Genomic DNA, 26,090 nt, shown 5'->3' with positions numbered 1-26,090 from the left:
GGAGCTCCTCTGAGCCACTTCTGCCCCTTCCACCTCCTCCTGGTTCCTCTCTCTCAATTATGCTGAAGTCCTGTTGGGAACAGCCTTTGTATCTGCATATGCACAAACGCAGCACGCGAGAGATGGCTGCCTCCTTTCTTTCTTTCTTTCTTTCTTCCTCCCTCCGTCCCTTTCCTCCTCCTCTTCTCCATAGTTCCCTGCTAGAGCCACGCTGCTTTTGGAAGACTACACAGCACGCGGCCTGCAGGGGGTACCTCGCCGCTCTTTCACTGGGCGACGCTCTAGCCAGCGCCCCGGCTCGTTTCCAACGGCCCCCTCTCTATGGTCGGCATTGCAACGTCCGCTGGGGAAAAGACGCGCTGGCCGGAGCGCCTCTGTCGTTCCAGCGCGGAAGAGGTCTGCACGGGGGAGGAGAGGGGAGGGCTCTTATCGTTTCCGGGTCAAGGCGGGGTTGAAATCGCCCCGCTCTCCAGCTCCCCCTCCCAGACCCGCCGAGGCCGCCGCCGCAAGAGCAGCTGCCGCAGCCCCTTCCCGCTGCCCTTGCCCTCCTCCCGCCGCCGCCATCCCGCCCGCCCGCCCCGGCTCTCTCCTCCTCCCCTCCCCCCGTCCCGCTCCCTCCGCCCGCCCCGGAGACCCGCGCACCACCCGCCCTCCCTCCTCCCGCTCCCCCCCGTCCCGTCCCCTTCCCCGCCCCAGCGAGGGAGCGAACGAACGCGTGAGCGGCCGGGCCTAGCCACCCCGCCAGGTAAGGGCTTCCCACCGCCCCTCGGAAAGTGCTCGTCTTTTTTTTTCCCTCCTCCCCCCCCCTTTCCGAATCCCCGGCCTCGAGTAGCTGCGCTCTTCCGCCAACCCTGCGCCTCGAGCCGGGCCGGGTCGCTACGCGAGTCCGAGGATGCGCTTGCGGCCTACTGCGGCCGGGTCCCACCCGAGTGCGTGTGAAGCGCCTGGAGTCGGTGGGTGGGGGGAGGGGTGGCGCTGTTGCTGCCATTTGCGCCTCGGGGAGGAGCGGGCCCCGCGTGGAACGCGGCTGGGGGGGGCCCGCAGTGGACTGGATGGCTGCGTGCGTGTGTATGTATGTAGTTGGGGGGGGGCGCTCTTGCTGCGTCACATCGAGCGGGATGTGGGCCCAGGCCTCTTGCGCGCGAGGGAGAGTGATGGCGGGGGGAGGAGGAGAGGGGCGGGGATTTTTCTTTGAGCGGGGGGGGGAGAGGAGGAGGAGGTTGACGCTAAGGCGGCCGGCTGTGAGTAAGAGAATGGAGGGAGGCCTGGCTCGCGGGCCCAAGCGCAAGGCCGGCGGCAGCAGCAGCAGCGGGCGGGCGGATCTCATGGCTGGAGCGGGAGGGGTGGGGAAGAGAAAACAGGACAGTTGCGTCGTGTTATTTCAAAACGCGTCCCGCCAGCTATACAGCGCCCCCTTCTTATTTTTTTCTCCCTCCGATTCCGATTCTTTTTTAGGCAGCTCTTCTCCACTGGCGGAAAGTCATTGTGAGAACTTTATAGCGCAGCTTTAATAATAGAAGTATAAAAATTAAAATAGAGCCGTGTTTCTATTAAACTGCCCGGTGGAAAGATATATATATATATATATATATATATATTAAAATAAGTAGTTTTGGTATGAGGATGTTATTAAACTGCCCGGTGGAAAGATATATATATAAAAAAATAAGTAGTTTTGGTATGAGGATGTGGGATTTTTTTAATATGCCCGTTCCCCTCGCCCTCGACCCCTCCACGAGTTTGAAATAGGTTTGACTCTAAACTTGGGCGGTGCAAGGTGCAGATCTGCAAGTTTATAATTGCTCGTTAGAGTGGGCAGCTTTAGGGTGGGAGAAGGTTTGAGACCTTGGGGAAGGTAAAATACTGTAAATAGGAACTTCACTGGCTGGTGAAGAAAAATTGCAATTTTAGACTTCCGGTGGTTTGAGGATTGGCCTGTGTGGCTTCTTTATAAAACCAAAATCGGTTTAGGGTTGACAACCATCCTTTCCATATATTTTAACTTAAAATCGATGACATGGTTCAAGGTGTTATTGTAGGTAGTAATCCCTGTAAATAAAATTCTTGAATATTGCAGGTTAAATGGATTAGTTGAGATAGATAAGAATTCAGGTACCAACTTGTGCAATGTTGCAAAAACAGCAAACTATTGGTGACTTTTAAGAGTTAAGTCTTTTATTTGGATTTTTGCTTTTTTATCTTAGACTAGTGTTAAAAATTATTTTCTTAACCTGATTCATAGTTCTTTTAGAATAAAAAAGTTTTCAGCTTGGAAGTTGCTTGCTTTTATTTTTTCTCTTCATATATATGACTTTCACTTGATTTGAAAATGACTTCATGCTCTCTAATGAGTCAATTATCCCTAAGCCTACTTAAAAGGTGACTTCCTGTCACTGTTCAGTAGTATGGAAAAAACACACTGCTCATGCTTAAAAGCTGTTACTTTACATGGTTAAAGTTAAGTTGCATGGCATGGGTAATGGGGTTCTTGTTACTTATAGTTGACAAAAAGAACCATCAAGTTCAGCAGCAGGCATACATCTTGTCAAATATAGATGGATTTTTTAAAAAAAATAAATAGTGCAGATGAAGCTGTGAAAGTGACTGGGAAGTGCTTCTGCTGAAGCTATTTGTAGTTTGCTGAGCAATGGAACTGGAAACTGAAAGTGACAATTGATCTCTATCTCTCCTTCTAGCAAAGGAAGGAGGAGGTCAACTTGTTCAAGGGGATATGTCTATTCTGTGCCATGAGCATTCAGGGGATCGTCTTTAACCAGTAGTCTCCAATGGGCATTAACACATTTGGCTACTAAGCACTACTTGACCAGTTTGTGAATAAACACATAGGAGGTGTAAACTTCTGCGTATCAACTGATTAGTGACAGTAAGCACATGCAAATCTGTGGCTTTGACAACTTGTTGGTGACAGTCAACTGGGCCTATTCCTCAGATTAAATCTAATGCAAGATACATGTAATGCTGAGGCCTGGAAAAAAAGAACAAATACAGGACATCAAAGTGTTCAGATACTGCCAGAAAACCGTATTAATGAGTTAATTCTTGTGTGGCGACAGTACAAGATAATCTTTTTATTTTATAGGTTGATTTTCCTTCCAGCGACCAAAGATTTGACCACTTTCAAGCCTGACTTAACTGAATACAGCTCAAGATGGACACTGGTGTTATCGAAGGAGGTTTAAATGTCACACTTACTATTCGCCTACTTATGCATGGGAAGGTACTTGCTTTTCCTCATCTTGGTTGCGTCAGACTGAAACTAGGTCACAGTAAATGCCTTGGAAAACCCAGTTGTCTGATCAAATTAAAACATCAGTTTGCTCTTGGCGTACCATGTTCTTTGTAGTAGAGCGCTCAGTTAACCCCAGTGGAGAATATAATATTGGAATAAGTTGGTTGGGTGTGTCTTGGAAAAACAACCAAGCTGCCTCCTTAAAATATATTTAATCAGAGATTTACAATATTTTGTTCATATATAAAGCTGCCCTAAGCACCATCTAGTAAGGATGCTACATTCAACTTTTTAATGTCCAAATTTGCACTGTTATGCAGCTGAAGGCTTGTTTGTACGTAGAGGGTGGGTATAAGCAGAATATTGTCTATACACAATATTGTGGGTGGGCTTATATTGGACTGTCAGAATGATAGAGAACTACATATTTCTTATGTTTGCTGTTTCAGGAGGTTGGAAGCATCATTGGGAAGGTGAGTGGTCCAGTGTAATTATTATATTCTTTCCTTAATTCAGATTAGTGACACTAATAACCAGTTTCTTTTTTCCCCTGTGTGTTTGTGTATAGAAAGGAGAATCTGTAAAGAAGATGCGTGAAGAGGTAGGTTCTTGGGGATAAGAGCAGTGAAAACAAATCAAGGGAAAGTTAAATATGGCAATAAGGCACTCCTCACCTGGTAGAAACCGTTTACTGAGGCGATAGCAGTCAGTTTGAAAGATACGACGTTATTCATGCCCAGTATCAACTTGAACATAGCAATTTATGACTTTCCAAAAAAACCAACCAGTCTTGATGGGAAGGAGTGGTAGCTATTTGTATCTCAACTTCTGAAAGCTGTGTTTGTCAGTTTGGCAGTATCCCTGCTAGGTACTTCTGATCTGCCTAATGCACTAAAATCTGTAGCCTTATCCTTTGCATATTTATTTGGAGTAAGTCACAGTAAATTCATTGAGCCTTAATTCCAAAATAAGTGTGCATAGAATGGCTGTCTTACTAGAAAATCAAACGGTGGTGGTGGGAAGAGGCAGAATTAGAAAGGGGAGTCTCCTTTGACCTGCCTTGCAGAGGGTTGGGCTGGATGGCCCTTGGGGTCCCCTCCAACTCTCATTCTATAACTCCGTTCCCCTCCCCCCCTTTTTTAGAGTGGTGCTCGCATTAACATCTCAGAAGGGAACTGCCCAGAACGGATTATCACTCTTGCTGGACCCACTAATGCAATTTTCAAAGCATTTGCTATGATCATTGACAAACTGGAAGAGGTATGTGACACCATCCCTTTTTTTTGATGGGTTGAATAATGTGTGTTCCATCTGCTGATGTGTTGGAGGTGATGATGTGGACCCATCGTTTCTGGCAGTGTTGAATGTGGTTACCATCTTTCCTGCAAACACAACGAGAAATTTAGTCATACACGCCACATTTTGTGGAAACATGGAATTTCAATTCTACACAGTGGACTCTTAAGACTCCCTTGAGAAGAAAATTTTGGAGCACGGGGATTAATCTTGATATTTGGTAGTATAGCAATGGAATGGCTGTCTGATTAAAACAATTTGATCATTGCTCAAGAATATAGAGAACTTCATATCTTAAAGCATTTCTCAAAGTTCTGTAAACTAGTTCACTTTTTATGTTGCTCAGTTACAAGTTTACTGCCAAATTCGGACTGGTACAATGTTCCAAACTGCAATTGGTTTTCAGTTGCCTTTCAAATTAATAGCTTGGTGAAGTCATTTTACTTAGGATCTTATATTCTTTGCAAAGTTCATTCGCCCTGCTGTTTCATTAGAACACTATAGGAATAAACAAAGTTTGAAGCATAAGATTGACTTTCTGGCAAGCTAAAATAAGTCTAGCAAGATGGGAAGGTACTTCTCTAGTGATATCTCTTAAAGCAAAATGCCTGTTCACTTAACTGCAGCTGTATGATTTGTTGTAAGCTGTGCCTCTTTAAACTTTTGAAATTCAGTGCTTGAGCATTAGCAGAATGTCAGTAACCCGAGAACACTTTTTGCTTCCCTACCTCCCCCACAAGGTTCAAGCTTCTGTCCTTGACTTGTGGAAGATAGTGTCTTACTGCTCCTGGCATGGAGATTTGCAGCTTGCTTAACAGAATAGCTGTTGCAGCTATTGGGTTTAGTTGCTTAGGCTGTGCTGTTTGTAAGGCTTACATCATAGCCAATGTATGAAAGATACTGAATATAAGCTCTGGCACTAACAGAGGGTTTTTGTTTCTTGAGTGCCAGGCCTTCATGAATGTTGTGCAGGCCTGGCTCTACTGAACCATTTTAGAGTTGACATCTGGCTGCAAAATAAATTTTTTTTCCTTCCAGTAGCACCTTAAAGACCAACTAAGTTAGTTCTTGGTATGAGCTTTCGTGTGCATGCACACTTCTTCAGATACATGTATCTGAAGAAGTGTGCATGCACACGAAAGCTCATACCAAGAACTAACTTAGTTGGTCTTTAAGGTGCTACTGGAAGGAAATTTTTTTTATTTTGTTTTGACTATGGCAGACCAACACGGCTACCTATCTGTATCTGGCTGCAGCAATTTTTTCACTGTCTTACAGTGTGGAATGATGGACAGCCTCTGGGATGCAGAGATTATCTACTCTGTGGATTTTTGCTGGATAGGAGCTTACTTCTAGACACCCACTATATTCTTGGTTCATGCTACAAGAGAAATCTTTGGAAAAGTACATGGGGGAGTTAATTAGCTAGCCCAAGGGCACCATAAAGTATATTTCCTTATTAAGAATATAACTAAGCTTAAGAAAATTGTACATGTTCCAGTTCATGCTCCCAAGGTGGCTTATTAACAATTAATGAGCATGCTTTTTGCATTCTACTCATACTCCATCAAGGAGTTTATGGTGCAGGAAAATTGAGTCATCAGGATATTGTGGAAGAACAAGGTGAATTAAGCAGTTTAGCCATATTTTAAATTTTTTATCAATACAGCTTCTGGCTGTAACTATGTAAGAACAGTTTCCTAAGCAGAAGCGGTTGTGAACCAGATGTTGCCAGTGTTTGGGGGCCTGTGGGCACACTTGCAAACCGGATAAACTGTTGTGGGCACTGTATACCCATCACAACCAAGCACACATTGTGACCTATAGGCTACAACAGAATACTTCCGTCAAGCCTAATTTCAGTGGGGGGAGGGGACCTAGTGAGCAGCAGGGACGGCTACTGTCGGCACATGTGCATTTGCAGGCAGTATATTGTGAACCCTGCTATAAACATAAGGGCTGCATAGATAACAAATTGATGGACTATAATGATGGAACAAATACTTGGACTCTTTGGTCCTCTATAAAGTGTGTGCATTGCTGGAACCTCACATTTTTTTGTCTCTTGAGCATCATCATTTTTTTGAAATTTTAACCTCCATTTGAAATTTTGATAGTTTAAGTTTGTTAACTTGTGCTTTCAGGACATCAGCAGCTCAATGACCAACAGCACGGCTTCTAGCAGGCCCCCCGTTACTCTGAGACTTGTGGTACCTGCCAGCCAATGTGGCTCGCTCATTGGAAAAGGAGGCTGCAAGATCAAGGAGATAAGAGAGGTGTGTACTTAGACTTGCGGAGTTTGTGTGTGTTGCAAAATGCTGCTCGTTCCCCTTCACCATGACCCCGCCCTGTGCCAAATGTATTGAGGTTGAATGCCACACATAGACTCTGCGTCATCCTGCTTAATACAGCCGCTTATATTTAGTGCTCATGAAACTGAGACGAAGAGCGGCTGGAGCCAAGCGCAGTGGAGTCAGGTGCTTTTTGTAAGTTTGTATTCCCCTTTTGGTCTCCCGTCCTTTATCTCCAGGGTCAGTTTATTGCCAGATAAGCGGCAGACTAAGACCTTTAAAGAAGTTGAGTTGTATGCAAGGCTGGCATCTGGGATTTTTATTGACCACATTACCTAACTAATCAATCTCTTTCCATCCCCCTTTCCAAATTAAATCCATTGGTGCTATGAATGCGAAGACTTTGGAGTGTTAATACCTCAGCTAATGTATCAGCATAGAATAACTATTAATATTCACCTTTGGGGGCCCATTTAGAGCCTTTCCTCCATGTATCTTGGTTGTGTAATATTTCTCTCAATTTGAGTCTTGGGAGAGGCCCCAGTTCTATTTGATTGAAAACCCTCATTTTAAAAACAAATGGGTGCATGGGTTGAAACATTTCAGAACAATAAATATGTCTACATGGCATATTAAGTGGTACAGGCTAGGTTAAAACTTTACATAACTGAATCCTCAAAAATATGTTAGCTGCATTTTCATTATGTGCTTCAGCCCATCCATGAGTGCTTAGGGTGGATTATAATGCATTCTGATTTTTATTGCCCATTTCTGCCTCTTGCACCACTTTAAAATTGAGCTAGCCTAGAAATAGAGATTTCCTTTTAGCTATCCATTTGCAGTTGGTTTCAATTGTCTTGACTACGTACTCTGGGCAGAATGCCATGTTGGCAAGCACTCCTACTTAACGTCAGCTGCAGGCCTACAGATACCAATTGCCAGTTCAGCATTGCTGCTGTGGCAAAGCGTTAAACATAGGTGAACTATTGTTTTCTAATGTTTGGCCCTGGTCTCACAAACCTACACTAACCTTTCCATTTGATTAGGATTGTATCCATTATGGAGTTTGCTTCCTCTGTTCCCATCCTCCTCCGCTTAAGAGGAAAGAAGAAAGTTGTTTTTGGTTGGCTTTCCATCTTGAAGCCCTTCCATTATTTCATTTCCTGCCTCAACCAAGGGTGCATACCTGTCTCTTCTCCTGGATAATCCCCCCCCCATAGGCTTTATTTTCAGATTTATTCCATTCCTATATCTTCCCTTTATCTAAAGCTCCTTGTTCCTAAATGCAAAATTTGCCTTTAACTACTACTATCTTTTCCCCACCTTTGTGGAATAGAAAGTAAGTAGTGATAAGACTTGTGGGATTCTGTCCCTGTGGCTGTCATACAGGATTGAATGATCCTGTCTGATAAGTCCAGTCTTCAGTAACAATGGTGCCTGCAAAACCTTGTCTTCACCTCCTAGTTTTATGCAGCTTTGAGAGTAATAAATTTGTCCTCATGAAAGCTGGACTTTAGGGGCTTGTTAAGAACACTGGATAGTATGCTGAGATTTCTGTAATGTAGCCATGCACTAACTTCTCATGACTAGTCCTAAATCACTTTGGAGAAGAAGCTAAGTTATTGCTATTTGTATATGTAATATATCAGCTGTCCTTCTGTGAGGCTGGAAACCTGACTTGGTATTTTTAATCTTAAGAGCACGGGGGCACAGGTCCAGGTGGCTGGAGACATGTTGCCCAACTCAACTGAGAGAGCGATCACCATTGCTGGGATTCCACAGTCCATCATTGAGTGCGTCAAACAGATCTGTGTGGTCATGCTGGAGGTGAGTAATGGTGGAGTGACCTGATTTATTTAAGATACTAGATTAAAATGAGTAAATGCACACACAATGCACAAATAAATGAGAGAGGCTACAGAGGGATTGTTGCTAAAAGCTTTTGAGACAAGCAGAAGGGCAAAAGGAGCATTGTCACTGGATTGTGGCCAGCTGCTTTCTAGTTTTGGAACAGTTGCTACAGAATTATTTTACTGACAGCTGCTTCTCCCTAGTGGTGGTGTAGTTTTGGTTTTAAGTGATGTGAAGGTCACTGGATATTTTCAAATAAAGCATTGGTTCTTAGTGGGTTCATGTCCACAGTATTTCCTGGAAGAGAACCATCAGAGCCAAGTCAGTATAAAAGCAGTTTAGGCTGCCTGAAAGCAACACCTGCAGTACAACTGTAGGTGCACTTGGAGGTATCAATCCTTGATCTAATGTGAGCAGCTCACAGAAAGCTCATATGTAACAAATAACTGCTGTCTGATTCAACCCGAGACCCTGCAAAGTGGTCTTGTGCATGCCCCTCCTTTTGTTGTAGTGGTTGTAGTGGCCCACTTGCTCATGACACCTCGGCGAAGTCTGCCTTGCACGTCTAGAACCACAGATGTGAGAAAATTGTGAAGAAATCTAAATCAATGCTTTGTGTCTCGGATTTTGATGACACTACTGCCTCCACAGCAGTGCCAATCAAATGAGGAAGACTGTAAAGTGGATAGCTCATTAGTTCAGACAGCTAATAAACTGACCCATATAGCTTTGTGACAGATGCTTAACCAGAGTCTCTATAATTAACCATGTTTTTCCTCTTACTCTTTTATAATCTAGTCTCCCCCAAAGGGTGTCACCATCCCCTACCGACCCAAGCCATCCAGTTCTCCTGTCATCTTTGCAGGCGGTCAGGTAAGGACATTCCTCTTGTTGGGCATGGGTTGGGGGAAATAATATAGTAGCCTACCAAGCTTCAACACTGCCAGCACACATCAAACCACTCTGCATGCTTTATCACCTGTGCTGCCCATCTGGCCAGCATAGTGCTACCTCTGCTGCTTTGGTTTTGTTCTTTGGAGGCTGCTTTCAAATGTTCAACAGGCTCTGAGGTCCTTTGGGAATCGTAGTCAGCAGTGTGGGTTGGGGGAGTTAGCTGGAATTTGAAATTTGCACCAGACGTAAGACCACAAGTCAGCCCACAATTTTTTCTGGCCTTCAATTTAAGACAGTGTTCAAATCAGTGGCTGATTGTAGTAGGCTTGAATTATTCTGAACAGTTGTTCTAAAGCAGCAGGGGCTGAATAATGAGAAGGACAGGTGTTGGGAGAACTGGAACCCAGAGGATTGGGAATGTGAGGTGGAGATATGGCTGATAATCCTATGATACTGAATCCAAAATTCAGAACATTCTGGAATTACTTCCTTTTACTAGATGGTAATGACTTAAGGATGATTTAAATGCTGATTGCTAACTACAAATTGGGGAGGACACATTAAAGAGATGCCAAATAATACTGGATCTGAGTCGCTTCCCAATGCTATTATGTAATTGCTTCCAGTACACAGAAAGGTTGGATACAGATGTGTTAAATTTTTGGTAAAACAGCGCATTGTTGCGGCCATTGCAGGATGGGACTTCAGTCTCTCAGCTTGCTGGAATCCTGTTACCGTTATCATGGATTTCATTGAAACGTGTGCTTGAGTGGGCTGTGCGAGTCCAGATAGATCCTACAAGGCATTTTAAAGTTGTAGCTGGACTTGCAGATACTTGCAACTGTTTTAGGCAGATAGATTTCACGTCAGGTTGAGGCATGAGGGTTTGAGAAGCTGAAGCCTCTCAGAACTTCATGCCCAGAAAAGACTTCTGCATAAGTATGTGGAGTGGAGTTGGAACACTCTGGGGACTTTGTCATTGGACTGCTTTTGAGCACAGTGCCTCAATGCCCACCTGTATTTTTTATTTTTTTAAAAGAAGGCTGTACCAACAGTGCAGAAGCTTCAAAGTGAGTTTGGTGGGGTGAACTAAGCAAATATTTGCAAGCCTGTCTAAGAGCCTTTTTGGCTAACGGGTGGGGTATAATTGCTGTAAATGCTGGCTGTGAAAGTGAAAAATGGCAGAGCAGAGTGTTAATGGATAGTTTCAGTCAGTAATAGAAATTTAGAGGCAGCGCTGTAGTTCACCCAGTGCTTATACATTCACATGCCACTTATATTGGGCTATCTGGCTGATACCTCTTGCTGGGGGAAAGGTGCTGTCGTGCTCTTGTTCTTGCCTCAATCCCTTCCCTTTTCTTTCCTGCCCCATTCATATTACCTACCCTCCCAGAGGCTCTTGACAGCTTGCTAGGCAGTTAATTGGCAGTGGAAAGGCACATGGGAGGTTACTGAAGATATAGTGGCAGAACCTCACTTGCATCCTGAGGTTGGTCTTGTGGCAGGTTAGTCCTGTTATGCCTTTAGAGAGCAAGACTCCTTTTGCCTGTGCAGGCCCCCCTGCCCCTGAAGGTGCCGGCAGTTGGGAAATCTCGCATTGTCTGGTGCTACTGATGTGACATGAGTTGGAGTAAGCCAGCGTCTGTCTTTAGTACAGGTTAGCCCTTGATCAGAGTAAGTTTTATATGACTTTGGTGTTGGCGAAAGGTTTTGGATTGACAGCCCTGGAGACTGAAGTCCTCTATTTATCCACAGGACAGGTACAGCAGCGGCAGTGCAAGCTACCCCCACACCGCCCCATCAATGTGCCTCAACTCTGACCTGGAGGGACCACCTCAAGAGGTGAGAGGGGAGTTCAGTCTCCATGGCCCATTCAATCCTTGGCCTCTTTGAGACTGCCAACAAGGGTGGCAAGACTGGTGGTGGCGGCTTGTGCTGTGAACTCCTGTTCATTGGGAACTGGATTAAGGCCACCAAACACTACCTGGCAGGCCAATAGTCAGCCCTGCAGGTGGTAACTGCTTCGTCAATTCCAACCTGGGCTGCACTCCCCCCCGCCCCTGGCCTGCAGGTGAGAGACTTGTGCCCTCAAAGCCTCACTTAGTGTTAAGCAAGTCCCCATGCAGTGAGTGCCTTGCTGGGTCCCTTCAGTAGGGTAATCCCCAGAACCATCATGTTTGGCTGCTTCTCTCTCCCTATTCTTCCAGATGCATTTCTGCCATCCAGCACCTGACTGTAGATTGTCCACTGCAGGTTCCTAGGCGTGTGGAATGATGGGGTGACTTAGTGGGATGGGGATGAACACCCAGCTGGTTCCTCTTAGCTTTAAAAGCAGTTGGAGGCATAGGAGGTCTGGTTTGGAGTATGCCTAGGGCAGGAGGGCTTGTAGCACTGTCCAATCCTCCACTACACAACAAATCTTCACCAACAACCAGCTGCTAATACTATAATCCTTTTTGTGGTGGGGACCAGTTTCCCTTCTCACACTATGCACACTAGCAAATTCAAGCAGCCCCCTTAAGAGAACTGCCTGCCTTCAGGCTCCCCACCAACAATTCTCCCCCCTCAGCTCTCTGGCTTCCTGGCTAGTTGAAATCTGTCTGTCACTGGGTGGCTGTCCAATGGTTTTTAATAGGACTGTTTTCCTCCTTTTTGTAGGCCTATACCATTCAAGGACAGTATGCCATTCCACAGCCAGATGTAAGTTTTGTTTACACTTCTTGTCTTGAAATCACCCCACTTCTCCCTTCAAAATTTCTCCATGCTTTCTCAACAAGCAGCTTTAGAAGTCTGTTTTGATTTGAAGCTGAAATCTGACCAAAAACAATCCTCAAATTTTGTTCAGCACTTCTTTGTGTAGCCAATCTTAATCTGTCCTTTTTCTGCCGGCCTGTGACACACTTGCACAGCAAAGCTTGGTACACTTTTCCAAGTTTCAGTTCCCCTCTTCCCTCCCAATTTGATGTAAAGCCCCACAAACAAACAAAACAAAACTCCATGGTATACTGTCATTGTGGTTCTTGGTACAGGGCATAGGGCATCTTGGTGTAGTGCACTTCACCGTGGTGGTGGAGGAGAGGCTGGCATCAGACTTCTGCTTTGCTTTTGTCTCCAAACATGATACTCTGCATCATGTATAGTCACTGTGCAGGTGTGGCTAGGAGGTGGTGGGGCTTTTGCTTGGGGTGCCTTTCCTTGGCACGCTTTCTTCTAATAAAGCCATTAGCTATCTTTGCTTGATGTAAAAGGATGTTTTTCCTTCTTTACCCAAACCTTCTGGTATTTGAGCTAGATGCAGCACTTGCAGCTTCTCAGTGAAAGATACATAGGAATTTGATCTCTGCTCATAGCATGTTTAGAACAGGCAAGGGTGGGGCTGGGGTAAGTAGGTGTAGGGGAGAGAGCTAGAAAACTGCACTGTTTAATACTGGGGAGAGCATCTGACTCCATTCTGGTCACTCCTCATGATATACCTCTCCCCTCCAAATGCTTGACAGAGTCCTGCATGGTGTAGTCCCAAGCACCACTGCAAACCAGCCTCTGTGTTACTTTGCCTGTTCGTGCTTGTCTCCTAGTGTTCGTCACAATTCACTGCAGATGCCTTCTGTTGAGCCAGGGGACTCTTGAGATGGGTGTTGGCCTCAGGCCCCATGGTGCTTTCCTTCTGTCTGCACCCATCTCTGCTCAGGGAAGCGCTTGCACCTTAACCCAGTTTTCCCTCTCCCAAACTCCTGCCCCAAGGGGCAGCACCTCATGCTCAGCTTGCAGTGTCTGTTTTCCTTTAAATTGTATGCTAAGCAAGTAAGCCTCCGAATTTCCTAACATCAGTCTTTCTCTCTTCCTTTCTAGCTGACCAAGCTGCACCAGTTGGCAATGCAACAGTCACACTTTCCAATGTCTCATGGCAACACTGGATTCAGTGGTATGAAAACTCCTCCTTTCTTGTGCAAGCTACCAGTCCAAGAGTCTTTCTTCACTTGGCCTTTAGTGCAGATGTTTGGCTTAAGCGCCATTGTTTTACTTATATACATATATATTAAAAAATCCACAGGTAACCATCTTGGGGTGAGGGTGGATTTCACTGCCCTGATCAGATTGCTGTTAGGTAGAGTCTTCATGTTGCTTTCCTTCTCTCACCCTTTCAACAGCTTTGCCAGTTACCTCTTGCCTTTCAGCTGCTGCGATCCTGACACTAGTGCCAAATTGTGTAATAGTTTGTCTTGTGGCTGAAAGCCTGATAGGGCTTCAGCTAGGACCATCACACTTACTGTCCCTTGTATCTTGACAGGCGTTGAATCCAGCTCTCCAGATGTGAAAGGCTATTGGGGTAATGACTGAAAAAAAACACAAACAAACCTGTAGTTAACTCTATTGTGTGTTAATACTGGTGGGAGATTCTTTCCCAGGCAGCAAATTCTGCTAACCCATATAGTACAAAGGAACCGCAAGGTAGTGTTAGGTGCAAAGGCCAGGCTTATTAAACCTCCCTTCTCTTGCGAAGAAATCTAGCTGGAAACTTGGAGAGCAGGGCATAATAGAATGAATGAAGTGTCTTATTTCTCATTTGGTAACCAGTTTATTTGCTTGTGAAGGTGGTAGGTCAACCACAAGTGTTTCTATAAACAGCTACATTGGACCAATAAAACTCAAGGTTGGATCATGCTTTTTGTGGCATTACTCTTTTCTCCATTTTGGTCAATGCAAATGTGTTCCCCCACTTCTTGCGATGTTTTTGAAGCAAGAAGAACATTGACATACAACTATAAGGCACAAATGGGAAGATGAGAATGCATGTTTGTTTGGGGGTCTGTCTTTGCTACAGCTTTGTAGGACTCTTTAAAAAAGTCATCCCGGCTCATTTGTTCTTTCTTGATTTGAACAGAGTCACTACTTCACCCCCACCCTGGCCAAATAAAAACCATTCTGTTTTTACCATTGTGCTGTGGCGTATATCGCAGCAGAGCAATCATTGCAACTTTTAAGACCGAATGATCTCCCCTCTCCCCATGCATTGCTCTGGGGGTTATTCCCACCCCTCTGGCCAATTTCAGGGGTATATGCAGATGAGGGGGGAGAAGCCCCATTGCTCAAGGGGAATCCCTCGTGCATGGCTTGTGCTGATGGGGCTCGTTAGGTGAAACCTGCCAATTGATTTTAACCCTGGTGCTTAGGAAGAGGGGCTTGGATTTAACATCTTGCATCTCGCTCTTCTCCTGTTTGAGAAACTCTTCAGGTTAGCAGTTTTTCCTGCCGCAAATGCTAGCTTGACCCGTCTGGCCTCTGTTCAGTGCCCGCCCCCTCGCCGTGCCTTGCATTAAACTGGTGTCGATCTCTTTTGTGTCTCAGCAGGTTTGGATGCATCAGCTCAAACTACTTCTCATGAACTCACCATTCCAAATGATGTAAGTATTTTTCAGAGATGCAAAAATCTAGGAAATGGTGGCTTGCAGATGGGACAGAGCTGCAACTTTCAGATGGGCCTGGGCTCCGGCGCTGCTTCCAAGAGTCCTGCGGCAGGGAGTTACAGAACTGTTCCTGTCCTACGCTCTGGACAGCTGCCCTCCACGTGGAGGGACAGAGCAGAGTTCACAGCACTGCTACAGATGGCAAGGAAAAGGCAATTGGACTGTAATACCGTAATGGGGACACCCAGGCTACTGCCTCTTCTGTTTTGAAGGAAGCTCTTGGGTTAAGATTTCTGACTGTAACTTGAAATGAGAGACAACTTTTTTACTTTCTCACTGCAGTTGCACAGGTTAATTGAAACAGGTGGAGGGATGCAGGATGTGCAGCCCATCACAGGGCGCCATGTGGATTTTTGTGTGGTGAAATCTTGAGCATACAAATACATAGAAAATTGGGTGCAACCAAATCTGATTCAGCTGGCAGCAGTGCATGGGCCTCTCCATGCTCTTGGGAGAGCATTGCAGATGAGAACAATTGAGACAATACAATGGTCTGTTAGATTTTTGCAGGCAATTTCATGGGGTGACTTCAGGCCACCACAGAGCTATCAACTGCTGAAGCTGGCCAGTCTGTTTGGCTAACCCAGAAGTAGCCCAACAAAAGGCTCGAGTGCCTATTTGGACCTTAGTGTATTTGTACTCTGCTTGCACAGATGTACTTTATGGGTGGTTATACCACCAAGCTTTGTTTACAAACAAGGTTTTAGGTTCTGTTCTCTGTGGGTAATATTGTTACCGCAGTCTGTAGAGCAGAAGATAGTCTGGTAGTCTAGCGACTGCTGGGAGTGTTGTGAAGCATGTAAGATTTTGCTTTCTCTAAAAAGAGACTTCCATTTTAACAAAAGTGCACTTTATATATTTGTTAAATTTGTAAGCCACCCTATGCACGTAGATTTCAGGGTGGTTTACAACATAAAATTACAATATAAGAAACACAAAATACATAATAAAAAATAAGAACAAAGCAAATCAATAATCCTTCCTCCCACAAGGGAAGGAGGAGTGTTTTCACCTGGTGCCCAAATGTGTATAATGTGTTTGATGTGTATAATGAAGGCACCAGGCAAACCTCTCTGGGGAAGCATTCCACAAACGGAGCCACTGCAGAAAATGCCTGTTCTTTTGTTGCCACCCTCTGGATCTATTGGAGGAGACACACAAAGAAGGGCCCCAAGAGGAGGATGTCTCGGTCTGAGTAGGTTCATATGGAGGAAGATATGTACTTGGAATTAAGACTAAGAGATCCTGAGTATAGATTTGCCTTCTAAAATTTAGGTATTTGTGGATGACTGGGGATTCTAGTAAAGAAAAAAGAATGCTATAGGGAACAGTCTTAATAGGTAACGTGAACTTCAGATCCAGAAAAGGGACTTTCACAAGTTGTTCTTAAACAAAAGTTGGAGAAAGCACAGAAGTAGGCATATGCTAATCAGATAATGAGTTGGAATTTAACTAGCTTCCCAGAGGTTAGGCCTGTACTTGACCTGAAAAGAGAATAGCAGGACAAAATGATTATTTTGGAATCCTAAGCTCCATTTTGACCATTATCAACTTTCGTTTCTCAGCTGATTGGATGCATCATTGGGCGTCAAGGCGCCAAGATCAATGAGATTCGCCAGATGTCTGGGGCGCAGATCAAAATTGCCAATCCAGTGGAAGGATCTACTGACAGGCAGGTTACCATAACTGGATCTGCAGCCAGCATTAGCCTGGCTCAATATCTAATTAATGTCAGGTAAGTCTATTCAAATGGCATGCTGCTTGGTAATGCATGTATGAATTGGCAGAACTGGGGAACGTGAAAGATGACTAAAATCAGGGCAACATTTTGAAAAAGGCTGTTTCTCTGAGCTGAAATAGAACAAAACCAACTTTCTTCTTCCCACTTCCCTGGTGCAAAAGCAGCCTGTGCACCAGTCCTCTCCATTGACCTTCTAGTAGGTGGTATGGAGGAAGGAGAATAGAAATAAATGGGATATGCAACACTCATTCCTTGGCAGCACTTAGGCTTCTTACTAGAATATTTCTGGTTTGTGACAGAGCCAACCAATATTGCTTCTTGAAAGTCCTCAAGGTAGACTAAACTGGAGTCTTGCTGCTAAGCTGAGCCTGTAACAAAAATAAGATGCTTAACTGTTCCTTTAAAAAAAACAGAAACAGCTGGTGCCTTTTTTGAGATCTGGAAGCTATGCAGCCCAGTTTACTGTAGTTAATAGAGGAAAGGGAAGAATTGGGACTGCCCCGGGGTGGAGCTTTCTGCACTGCAAAGGCTGCAGCAGCACCCTGAGTACTCTTGCTAGCAGCAAAACCCTCAGCTATGGGCTGCAGCAGTTCTCTGCAGCAAACCGTGGCTGCTCCTTGGGCCCTGTCCTTAAAAAGCCTGCTTGGCAAGAGGCCCTCTGCAGCTTTTGAGCAGATCAGATGATCTCATAAGGCAAAAGTGAAAGCATCAGCTTAATGGAGAGCATTGACTTCAATAATTAAAAACCCAGGCATGAGCAGCTGGCATTTCATGTCCTAGATTTCTTCCCTCTCTTTCCAACGTAGCTAAAGTGTTCATTGCTGAATGACAGGTTAATGATTAGAATCTATGGGTTAGCCTCTGGCTCCAATGTCTTCCTTCTGTAATGTAGCAAAGTTAGGCTTGCCTGTGAGCTTTCAGCTCTCTAAACCAGTGTTTCCCAACCTTTGGTCTTTAGCTGTTTTTGGATTACACTTCCCATCATCCCTAACCACTGGTCTTGCTCGCTAAGTATGATGGGAGTTGTAGTCCAAAAACAGCTGGAGACCCAAGGTTGGGAAACACTGCTCTAAACTGCCCACTAATGAGTTAATGCATTGCAGGGGGTTCAATTAGATGACCCCTTGGGTACCTTCTGACTGCAATTCAGTGATTGGCTAATAGCAAAACACAACATCTGTACAAGTAGGTGCTCTCCCAAATACTTATCTGCTATGATTTTTAAAGCAACACTGCTACATTTTCCTTGATCCTTTGCCCTGAGGAAGTTGAGAGCACCTCAATTTTCAAAGAAGTGGCCATTTAGGATGCTCAGGAAATAGTTGATTCCAGGTTAGCTCCCCAGCTGTACTAGTCAGAAACCAGGAAGTTTCTGCCACCAAATTTGAAGTTCTGTGCAGCATTCAATGACTTGTTGCTTACAAATAGCCAGTATCTGCAGTTGAGAATTCTTTCTTGGAGGTTCACAGACACAATATTCTTGCATTGTGGTGGCAAGCAGCAACCAGTTAGCTATATATCGGCTGATAAATTATGGCCTGCAAGAAGGTTTGTAAGCGGCTAGATGACACTTGGAAAAAGTTATTTGTAAGAGATTGCTAATAGGTACTCCTCCATTCTGAACTCCTCAAGGGCTTAGGGTATTTTTTTTATAGTGTCTAAAAGCCTAAATGCTATCTATAAATCAGGTAAAAAGAGTTTGCTTGCAAAGTTACAGTATAAAGTACTGAGGGGAAGGGAACTGCTATGTAAACAGCCATCCTTAGAGTTTCACATTTTGTCACGCTTACCAACTGTCCTTCAAATCCTATCTAATTGATGGGAACTGCTAAATGTATTTTGCAAGAATCCCAGGTTGTCAAGGCTGGTTTAAGCTAGGAGGACCAGTCATTTTAAACACCAGATTCTGGAGCATATAGGTCTCAAGATGGGGATAGAGTGTGGGTCATTGTGATGATACTGCTTCTTGTGTTCAGCTCTTACTGGGCTGCATGTTACTGGTGTAACATTGGTTAAAATTCATTCAGTTCAGAAACTCATTTAAGAACAGTGTTCATAACTGTTTCCAACTATCTCAGTGATCCAGGCATTCCAAGAATTCTTTTGCCAATTTTCAGTGGAGCTCCTCAAGTGCTCTGTTGAAGCTTAATCCCATGAACAAATGAAATTGTGGAAGATTGCTCCTGCAACATGAGATGAAATTGCTATTCAAATAAAATACATGGCTCTTTTCTTTAGAAGCAGCCTACATTTCCACTTGCTGTAGTTCAGTATGCAGGAAAACCTAACTGAGAACCACAATGTTGTATCTGAAAAAAGAGACGTGCCTACCATTCTGCAAGCTCTTCCTTATTCTAACACAAATAAAGCCTTCCCTTGGGTGTTTGGCTTGTTTTATTCATTTTTTGAACCATTTTTTAAAACAAAAATTATCCTCTGGCTAGATGAGGAATAGCCTCCCCTGCTGTTTATTGACTGTAAGGATGTAGAAAACTGGGTTGTGTCAAAACCTCTGACAGTTGCACAAAGGGTTTGTTTATTAAGACTTCCCTGATAATTACGACAACCTTGGAGTGGAACACAATGCACTGTTAGAATTGGTTTGCTACCTAAATGCACGTTTTGAATACTGGCAGGAACTACAGCCTGCCTGCATTAAATCTGAAGGGACAGCTGCATGGGCAGGGGAGGGAGGGAGAGTGGTGTGTTGCAAGATATTGTCAGGAACAGATAGGATTTCAGCTGCCTTGACTACATTAGGTTTAGTGGCAGTTCTCTGCAGGTTCAACAAAATGTGTGTTGTAGTTCAGTATTGAAGCAACCAAGTTTCTGCTTCTGGAATTGAGGAAATCAAAACCTGGAGCTGTTATTCATAATGGGGTTGGGATTGGAACTGTTGTGTAGGCTGGGATTTTTGTTTTGTTTTGAGGGTGGGGGAGAGTTATTAGTGCACCATGGTACACCTAAGAGAATGTTGAGATTCCCTTGCAGTCAGCATTCTCTCCCATCCCACCTTTCTTCTGGCTATGCTGTTTCCAAAGCTTCCCAGATTAGTTTCATGCTATTTAAGCTGTTTGTGTCCTGTGCTTTTTGTGTGGTGTTCCCATCCACCCACCCGTATTTTTGTTCCTTTTTTCCTCTGTTACAGTTTAGAAAGCGCTAAACCCTCCTCCCAGGCAGCCTCCGTCACGATCCCCGACCACCTCAGCATCAACCTCTCTCAACCCTCCACCCCTTCTTCTTCTTCCTCCTCCACCACCACCCCCTCGCTTGCGACAGCGGGGGTCTCCGACGCACCCTCCAGCCTCCCCAACCCTCTTCCGACCGCCCCCTGTGTCTCCAGTCTGCTTGGCATGAAACCCGTCCCTCTCCTGGCTCTAAATGTTGTGTCTGCTGCTAAGGGTGCCTCCACCACCTCAGCTGTGCCATGTGTTACTAACAAACTGAAAACGGAAAAACAGAGATTCTCTCCTTACTGAGTGTCTGCTTGTGGCCTTAGAGGAACAGCAGATTGCTTTTCAGCAATGGGGATCTCATAGAGGAGACTTGGAAGAGCTTTTTTTTAAAACTTCAAAAGAAAAGTGAGCTTTGTGATTCCTTTAGGATGGAGTTACTTTTTGCTGGCAACCTCCACTAGGTCAAAGACAATTGAGCAAGTGTATTAATCCGTTTGAGTCCAGTAGTGATCTTGATTATGTAGCTTGTAGCTGTTGCTTTAGTAGTTTTGTTTGCATTGTTACATGGAATAAGGTGGGTGGGGAGGGAGCTGGGTGGGCAGGGAATGCTAGGGTCCGTTAACAAGATAACTCACTTGAAATTCCTTGGTTTAAGCTGTGCAAAGAGGCTACTTTGGCCAAACTTGTCTCAATGTCTGTCCTTTGTAATAAAGCTGTCACGGTGAGAACATGCACAGATGTGCCTGAATTGGGACCGAACTCTGACCACAAGCCGGTTGAATCTGACATTGCACCCCCAGGCTAAACTTTTTTAAAAATATTATGTACACTACTGCACTGCACTAACACCATTATTAAGTATATAAAGTTCCCTATGGAGGCTCTGATACCTAATACACAATTGCGAGGGTGTGAGCTGTAATAGTGCTGGGGGGCGGGTTCAGACCCTGAATACTATTCCTGTTCTTGTACAAACTGCCACTTGCCAGTGTACACAACTCACCTGCTCAGTAGAACAAGTAATATTCTTTGTGTGCACACCCTTCCCATGTAAAAAAACTGCAGCAGGCCTTTAAAAAGCTTGCGTGATTCTGATGCCCATCTTTCTCCACACCCAAGACTTTTATTAGCCACTTAAGAGAGTGAGAGAACCTGGAGCGACATATACGCTCTAATGAACAGCTGTGACAATGCTGTGGGTGTTGCTTTCCTTTATGGCATCTTCTAAAATAGCACTTGAAACCTGTTCAGCTTTCTGATACTTAGTCCTTAGAGGTGGGTATTTCAGACACCTAGAGATGTGGTTTTAGAAGCACCTGTCTCCTGATGGCAATACAGGCCATCTGAATGGATGTTCCCTCCCTGGCGCATGTATTCTGTATTGAGAGGTGATAATCTATAGAGGCTGGGCAGTTGGCTTCACTTGTTCTGGTATTTCAACTTGGGCTTTTGAGGCCAGCAGCTGCCTGTTTCCTCCACTAAAGGCTATTTAAAAGCCGTGTGGGAAAACTGGGCAGACAAAACAGATAATGCAGCGGGATGACATGCTCTTGGGTTGAGCATAGTACGTGTCCATTCTTTATGTCTGCACCTAAATTCACTTGATCTTTAGCCTGGGGTTGTCACATGAACACTACAGACACTTCCTTTTTTTGAGCTCTCTTAGTCTTTCCAAAAACATAATAATTCAGGCAACATTGAATAAGAAACGGTGACAGCTGGAACTGCTAAGAATCTTGTGTTATCCTTTGTATTAAAAGAAAATTACTAGAACAAGTTTGAAATGATGACTGATGGCTTGATTCTGGGGCTGCACTAGTTAACTTTGCATCCAGGGAGCTGGGAGGACATGGCGTTATCCTATCATAGGGGGACGGGGAGGCCATCAACTGGCTGACTTAATGCAGTTCTGTCAAACCCTTTTTCCTTGAGTAGCAGAAGTCTTTTTTAGTACTTTGTTTCTGCAGTTTGACTTTCACAATTGTAACTTTTTTTAAAAAAAAAAACTGTTCTGCTCTGTAGTGTAACCACATAAAGTAAAAATTGTCTACTCTTAACCAAGTTTTTGGGCTGGCCGTCTTGTTTTATAGTGTTCTGTAGAGGCTGAATTAATGGGCTTTAATTTGTTCTCGACTAGCAAGTCTGGTTATGTGTTGTCCAAAAGCTATTTGTTCATGCAGCACTACCACTAGCCAATGGGGTTGACGATATGGAGACCAAGTGGTGGGAAATTGAGATCAGAGCTTCGTTCATGTTCCCTTTTTCTATCCAGCTGGCATCCATGTGGACCTGTAATAACCTTTAATTTCTATTAGCTCTAAGTTGAGGTAGGCAAAAGATGTTCCACTGTCAATTTTTATTATATCAGAGGTACACTAAGCATATATTACTGAACTGGTTTCCCAAGAATCCTATGAATGGTGTGCCCACTCTTGACATCTTTTAGAATCTTGCCCTTGCCTCCCATAAATTTTCACTCCCATGTGCAAATGGTTGCTGGGGGATATTGCAGAGCAGATCTGCTTCCAAGGTTTGGGTCCCTTTCAGAGAAATGCAAATAAGTTGATCTCCAGCAGAGACTCATTCAGTGAGCCTCTGAAACAAGCTGCTCTCTGTGTCAACCTGATTACTTTTGTAGCCTCATCCATGGGTTCATGACATGTCCATTTCTTGCAGCAGAAATCTTCTGTTATAACTTGATTTGCTAGTATCTTGCTTCAAGACACATCAAGTAAACACTATTTGCAGACACAATGTTGGGCTCTATGTGTTCGCTTTCTAGTGCTCCCAGTAAAATTGTCATTCTAAAAGAACCTTACGTAAATTTCTCCCGGATTGGCAGAATTTATGCCCTTACCCCAAGATACTCCTACACAATGAGGGCCAACAGCAAAGGTTTGGTTACCTTATCTAGTTGAGAGATGTTGACTGTAGGCCATCACAGCACACAGCGCACATGCTTCTCTGCCCTGAAATGGGCATAATTGGCATTGAGGAAAGGTTGTTTTCTTCCAGCTCCACTTAACAAACCCCCTTCCCCCTGTTCTTTACAGGCAAGGGGTCAGAGAATCTATATATTTAACGCTGGTCATGCTGCTAAAAGCCAGACAATACAAATGCACAAATACTGGTTCATGGGGAATAGAGTACCACACCTTTTCTCTTAATTTGAGGAAAATGTCTTTGCTCATGCATATCTGCAGTTTTTGCAAAACTACAGTTTGAGGATATGTGTGGGGTGGTGAGATGGGGCGTCCTGCAGACTCCCTTCTCAGTTCTAGAAGAACAGCGTACAAGCCAAACTGCAATACAACAAACTGCACAAACTTTTCCCATCATAAGCTATTCTTATTGCACCCTTGAATGGTTCTACCCTGCCCATTGGACTGTCAGTTTCAGCTCTTTGGAGCTTCTTGGTAGTCTTTCACATTCTAAAAGAAGCAGAAGAATATGTAAATGATCAGGCCACATGTGCAGGGTCTGATCATGAGGGTCTTTCACACCGATAGTGGCACAAATCTTTGGGAAAGACCTGCACAATTTGGCTGCACCCCTGGGGTTGGATCATCTAAAATATTCTCGCAGCAATGGAGTAGCTGCTGATGGATGCACACACCTTGCAGAGCTAGGAGAACCTATAGAAAGGGCAGCTAGTTTGCCTTGGAACATAAAAGGTAAGTTTCGTATAGCTTGGCTCCACCTCTTGGATAAGATCTCAAGATTTTAGATAAAATTGAATTGGTTGAATTGTGGTTGGGCCTTGAATGTTATTGAATGTTGGTCTCTGTAGGCCCTTGTCCAAATGTGGGAAGGGGTGCTAGTGGAAGTCCTCCTTTAAAGAACCTTGTGTATTGGGGATTTATGCAATCCCCTCCCCCTGCCCGTCCTCCAATCAGCAATGGACAGAAATGTGCCTTTGTGTTAATTCTGGAGTAGCAAATTGATTGCTGAAGCAAATGTTAGGTCCTCTTAAAGGTAAAGGTACCCCTGCCCGTACGGGCCAGTCTTGACAGACTCTGGGGTTGTGCGCCCATCTCACTTAAGAGGCCAGGGGCCAGCGCTGTCCGGAGACACTTCCGGGTCACGTGGCCAGCGTGACATCGCTGCTCTGGCGAGCCAGAGCCGCACACGGAAACGCCGTTTACCTTCCCGCTGGTAAGCGGTCCCTATTTATCTACTTGCACCCGGAGGTGCTTTCGAACTGCTAGGTTGGCAGGCGCTGGGACCGAGCAGTGGGAGCGCACCCCGCCGCAGGGATTCGAACCGCCGACCTTTCGATCGGCAAGTCCTAGGCGCTGAGGCTTTAACCCACAGCGCCACCTGCGTCCCTAAGGTCCTCTTAAGTACTGCTTATTTAAAGCCTTGTGAGCAGTGAACTCATCTGATCAGAGTGATGTGGCTTAGAATATGGTAAAACTTCATAGGCTGAATAAAATAACAGTGGCTTTGGGATTTAAGCATCAGGCAACTGTAAAAGTTGTCAGATTTATAAATCGAACCATTTCTGGCTTGCCTTTTTATGATCTGACTGGTTAATTCTTTCCTTGCCTGTTAACCATGGAACTTAATTGCCTAACCATTGCATACGTTTTGGTGGCTTCCTTCAAGAACAAGACACTCAGACACACAAGGCAAACTTAGCCACAGCTTGCACGCTAGCAGCAACAGAGGCCACTATGGTGTGCCTACTGCTAACAAAGCTCTGAGTGAGAGGAGTTCTGGTGACTGCCTGGCCCAGCAGGAAAACAACATTCAGGAACCACTGAACATTTAGGACCATCTAAAATTTACTGCAGCTGCACATACTTTGAGGATAATATATTCCTTCTGGGCATCTTAAATGACAAAGGGGCCTTCCGGCCCACTGCTGATCTACAGCTGCTTCTATATTGCCTGGCATGGTATGGGCTGTGCGGGGCATTGGTCTGCGAGTGATGTGGGAACCAAAGGGTTTTGTTCTGGCTTTTGATTATATCATACGTTTGGGGTTTAAAATATTTGTAGTACGACTGGGTAGGATTTTCTCTTAACAGAATTTTTTTAAAAGGCCTTTAACCTTTATTCTCGTTGTAGGCTTTCTTCGGAGACTGGTGGAATGGGAAGCAGCTAGGACAGTGCAACAGCCTCACTCATTACCCGTTTCTGCTGTTCATCCCCATGATCCATCTGTGTAGTTTCTGAGCAGTCAGCGATTCCAGGTTTTAACTAGTTTGTAAATTTTCAGTTCTACATGCTTTACCCATCCACTCATGATTTTTTTTTTTAATTGCAGCATTTTAATTCCTTTTCTCTGTTCAGCTGTTAAAATGCTGATTCATATTTTAGTTTATAAGCTTCTCCCCCTTTCTTGGCTCATGAAGTTTTTCTGTTATGTCATGAGATGTAAGAGTGGAATTAATACATTTCAGTTTAGTTCTGTAATGTCAGAAATTTTTCAAAAAAATAAAAAGATGGACTGGAGCTTTTTTCCTTGTGAATAGAAAATATTGTGGTGCTCTTGAGTTTTTATAGCTGGCCTTTATTAAGCGTCTGTGACTCCGTAAGGCTTCAGTAAGCTGCTTTGCTTGGAAATGCTTAAAAAGGGTCCTGCCTTGGTGACCTGTTTGGGTTTGAGAGGTGACTGCTCCTAGCTTTCTAGTATTCTCTAAAAACACCTAGAGAAGTGGGTTAACACACTGGAGAGGGAAGGGAGGAGTAAATAAAATATGCAAAACATGTTAGCCCACTTCTCTAATGCACGGGACACTAAACTTCTATGAAAACTTGTATAACTGCTGTATGTTGGAAGTTTCCTCACAAAATCTTTCTTCCGAGTGAGCTGTGTTTGTGGGGGCCTGAAACTCTTCAAGCCACCCAAATACCTAGGCTTTCATTTGGAAGCTTGGGGCAGGCTCTGAGCTACGCCTCTATTACTGAAGTCAGTTTTTATTTTCAATATGGGATGCAAATTGAGACGGTCAAATCTCATTATGGTAAAATAAAGAAATTCTAATTCCCCAGGACTCTCTGCTGCAATGCTTTCCTGTAACTGGGTCAGGCCTTTCACAATTTCAGGAGATGAATGCTAACTATACAGTGTGGGTAGCCGACATTGCGTTTCCCAGAAGTTGGACCATGACTTCCCAA

General features: G+C 44.4%; 1 protein-coding gene across 19 annotated transcripts; it reads left to right on the top strand.

Moving 5' to 3' along the window:
* The first annotated feature begins 589 nt into the window (after positions 1-589).
* On the top strand, positions 590-25,424 carry PCBP2 (poly(rC) binding protein 2). 19 transcript variants are annotated; one of them, XM_079966785.1, is made up of 15 exons: positions 590-745; positions 3,101-3,238; positions 3,700-3,723; positions 3,819-3,851; positions 4,394-4,510; positions 6,691-6,822; positions 8,536-8,664; positions 9,487-9,561; positions 11,338-11,424; positions 12,241-12,282; positions 13,432-13,504; positions 13,871-13,909; positions 14,932-14,984; positions 16,613-16,782; positions 19,937-22,025. In XM_079966785.1, the coding sequence occupies exons 2-15, from the start codon at positions 3,170-3,172 to the stop codon at positions 20,265-20,267; spliced, it is 1,374 nt and encodes a 457-aa protein (XP_079822911.1). In that variant the 5' UTR covers positions 590-745; positions 3,101-3,169; the 3' UTR covers positions 20,268-22,025. The 19 variants fall into 19 exon arrangements, with proteins under 19 accessions (XP_079822911.1, XP_079822900.1, XP_079822918.1 ...); XM_079966774.1 differs by having other exon boundaries at positions 14,929-14,984; XM_079966782.1 differs by lacking the exon at positions 19,937-22,025 and adding an exon at positions 25,038-25,424 and having other exon boundaries at positions 591-745.
* Positions 25,425-26,090: the final 666 nt, after the last annotated feature.

The sequence above is a fragment of the Podarcis cretensis genome (assembly GCF_951804945.1).
Source record: "Podarcis cretensis genome assembly, chromosome: 2".
Classification (NCBI taxonomy): Eukaryota; Metazoa; Chordata; class Lepidosauria; order Squamata; family Lacertidae; genus Podarcis; species Podarcis cretensis.
This window is presented reverse-complemented; position numbering and strand designations above follow the sequence as displayed.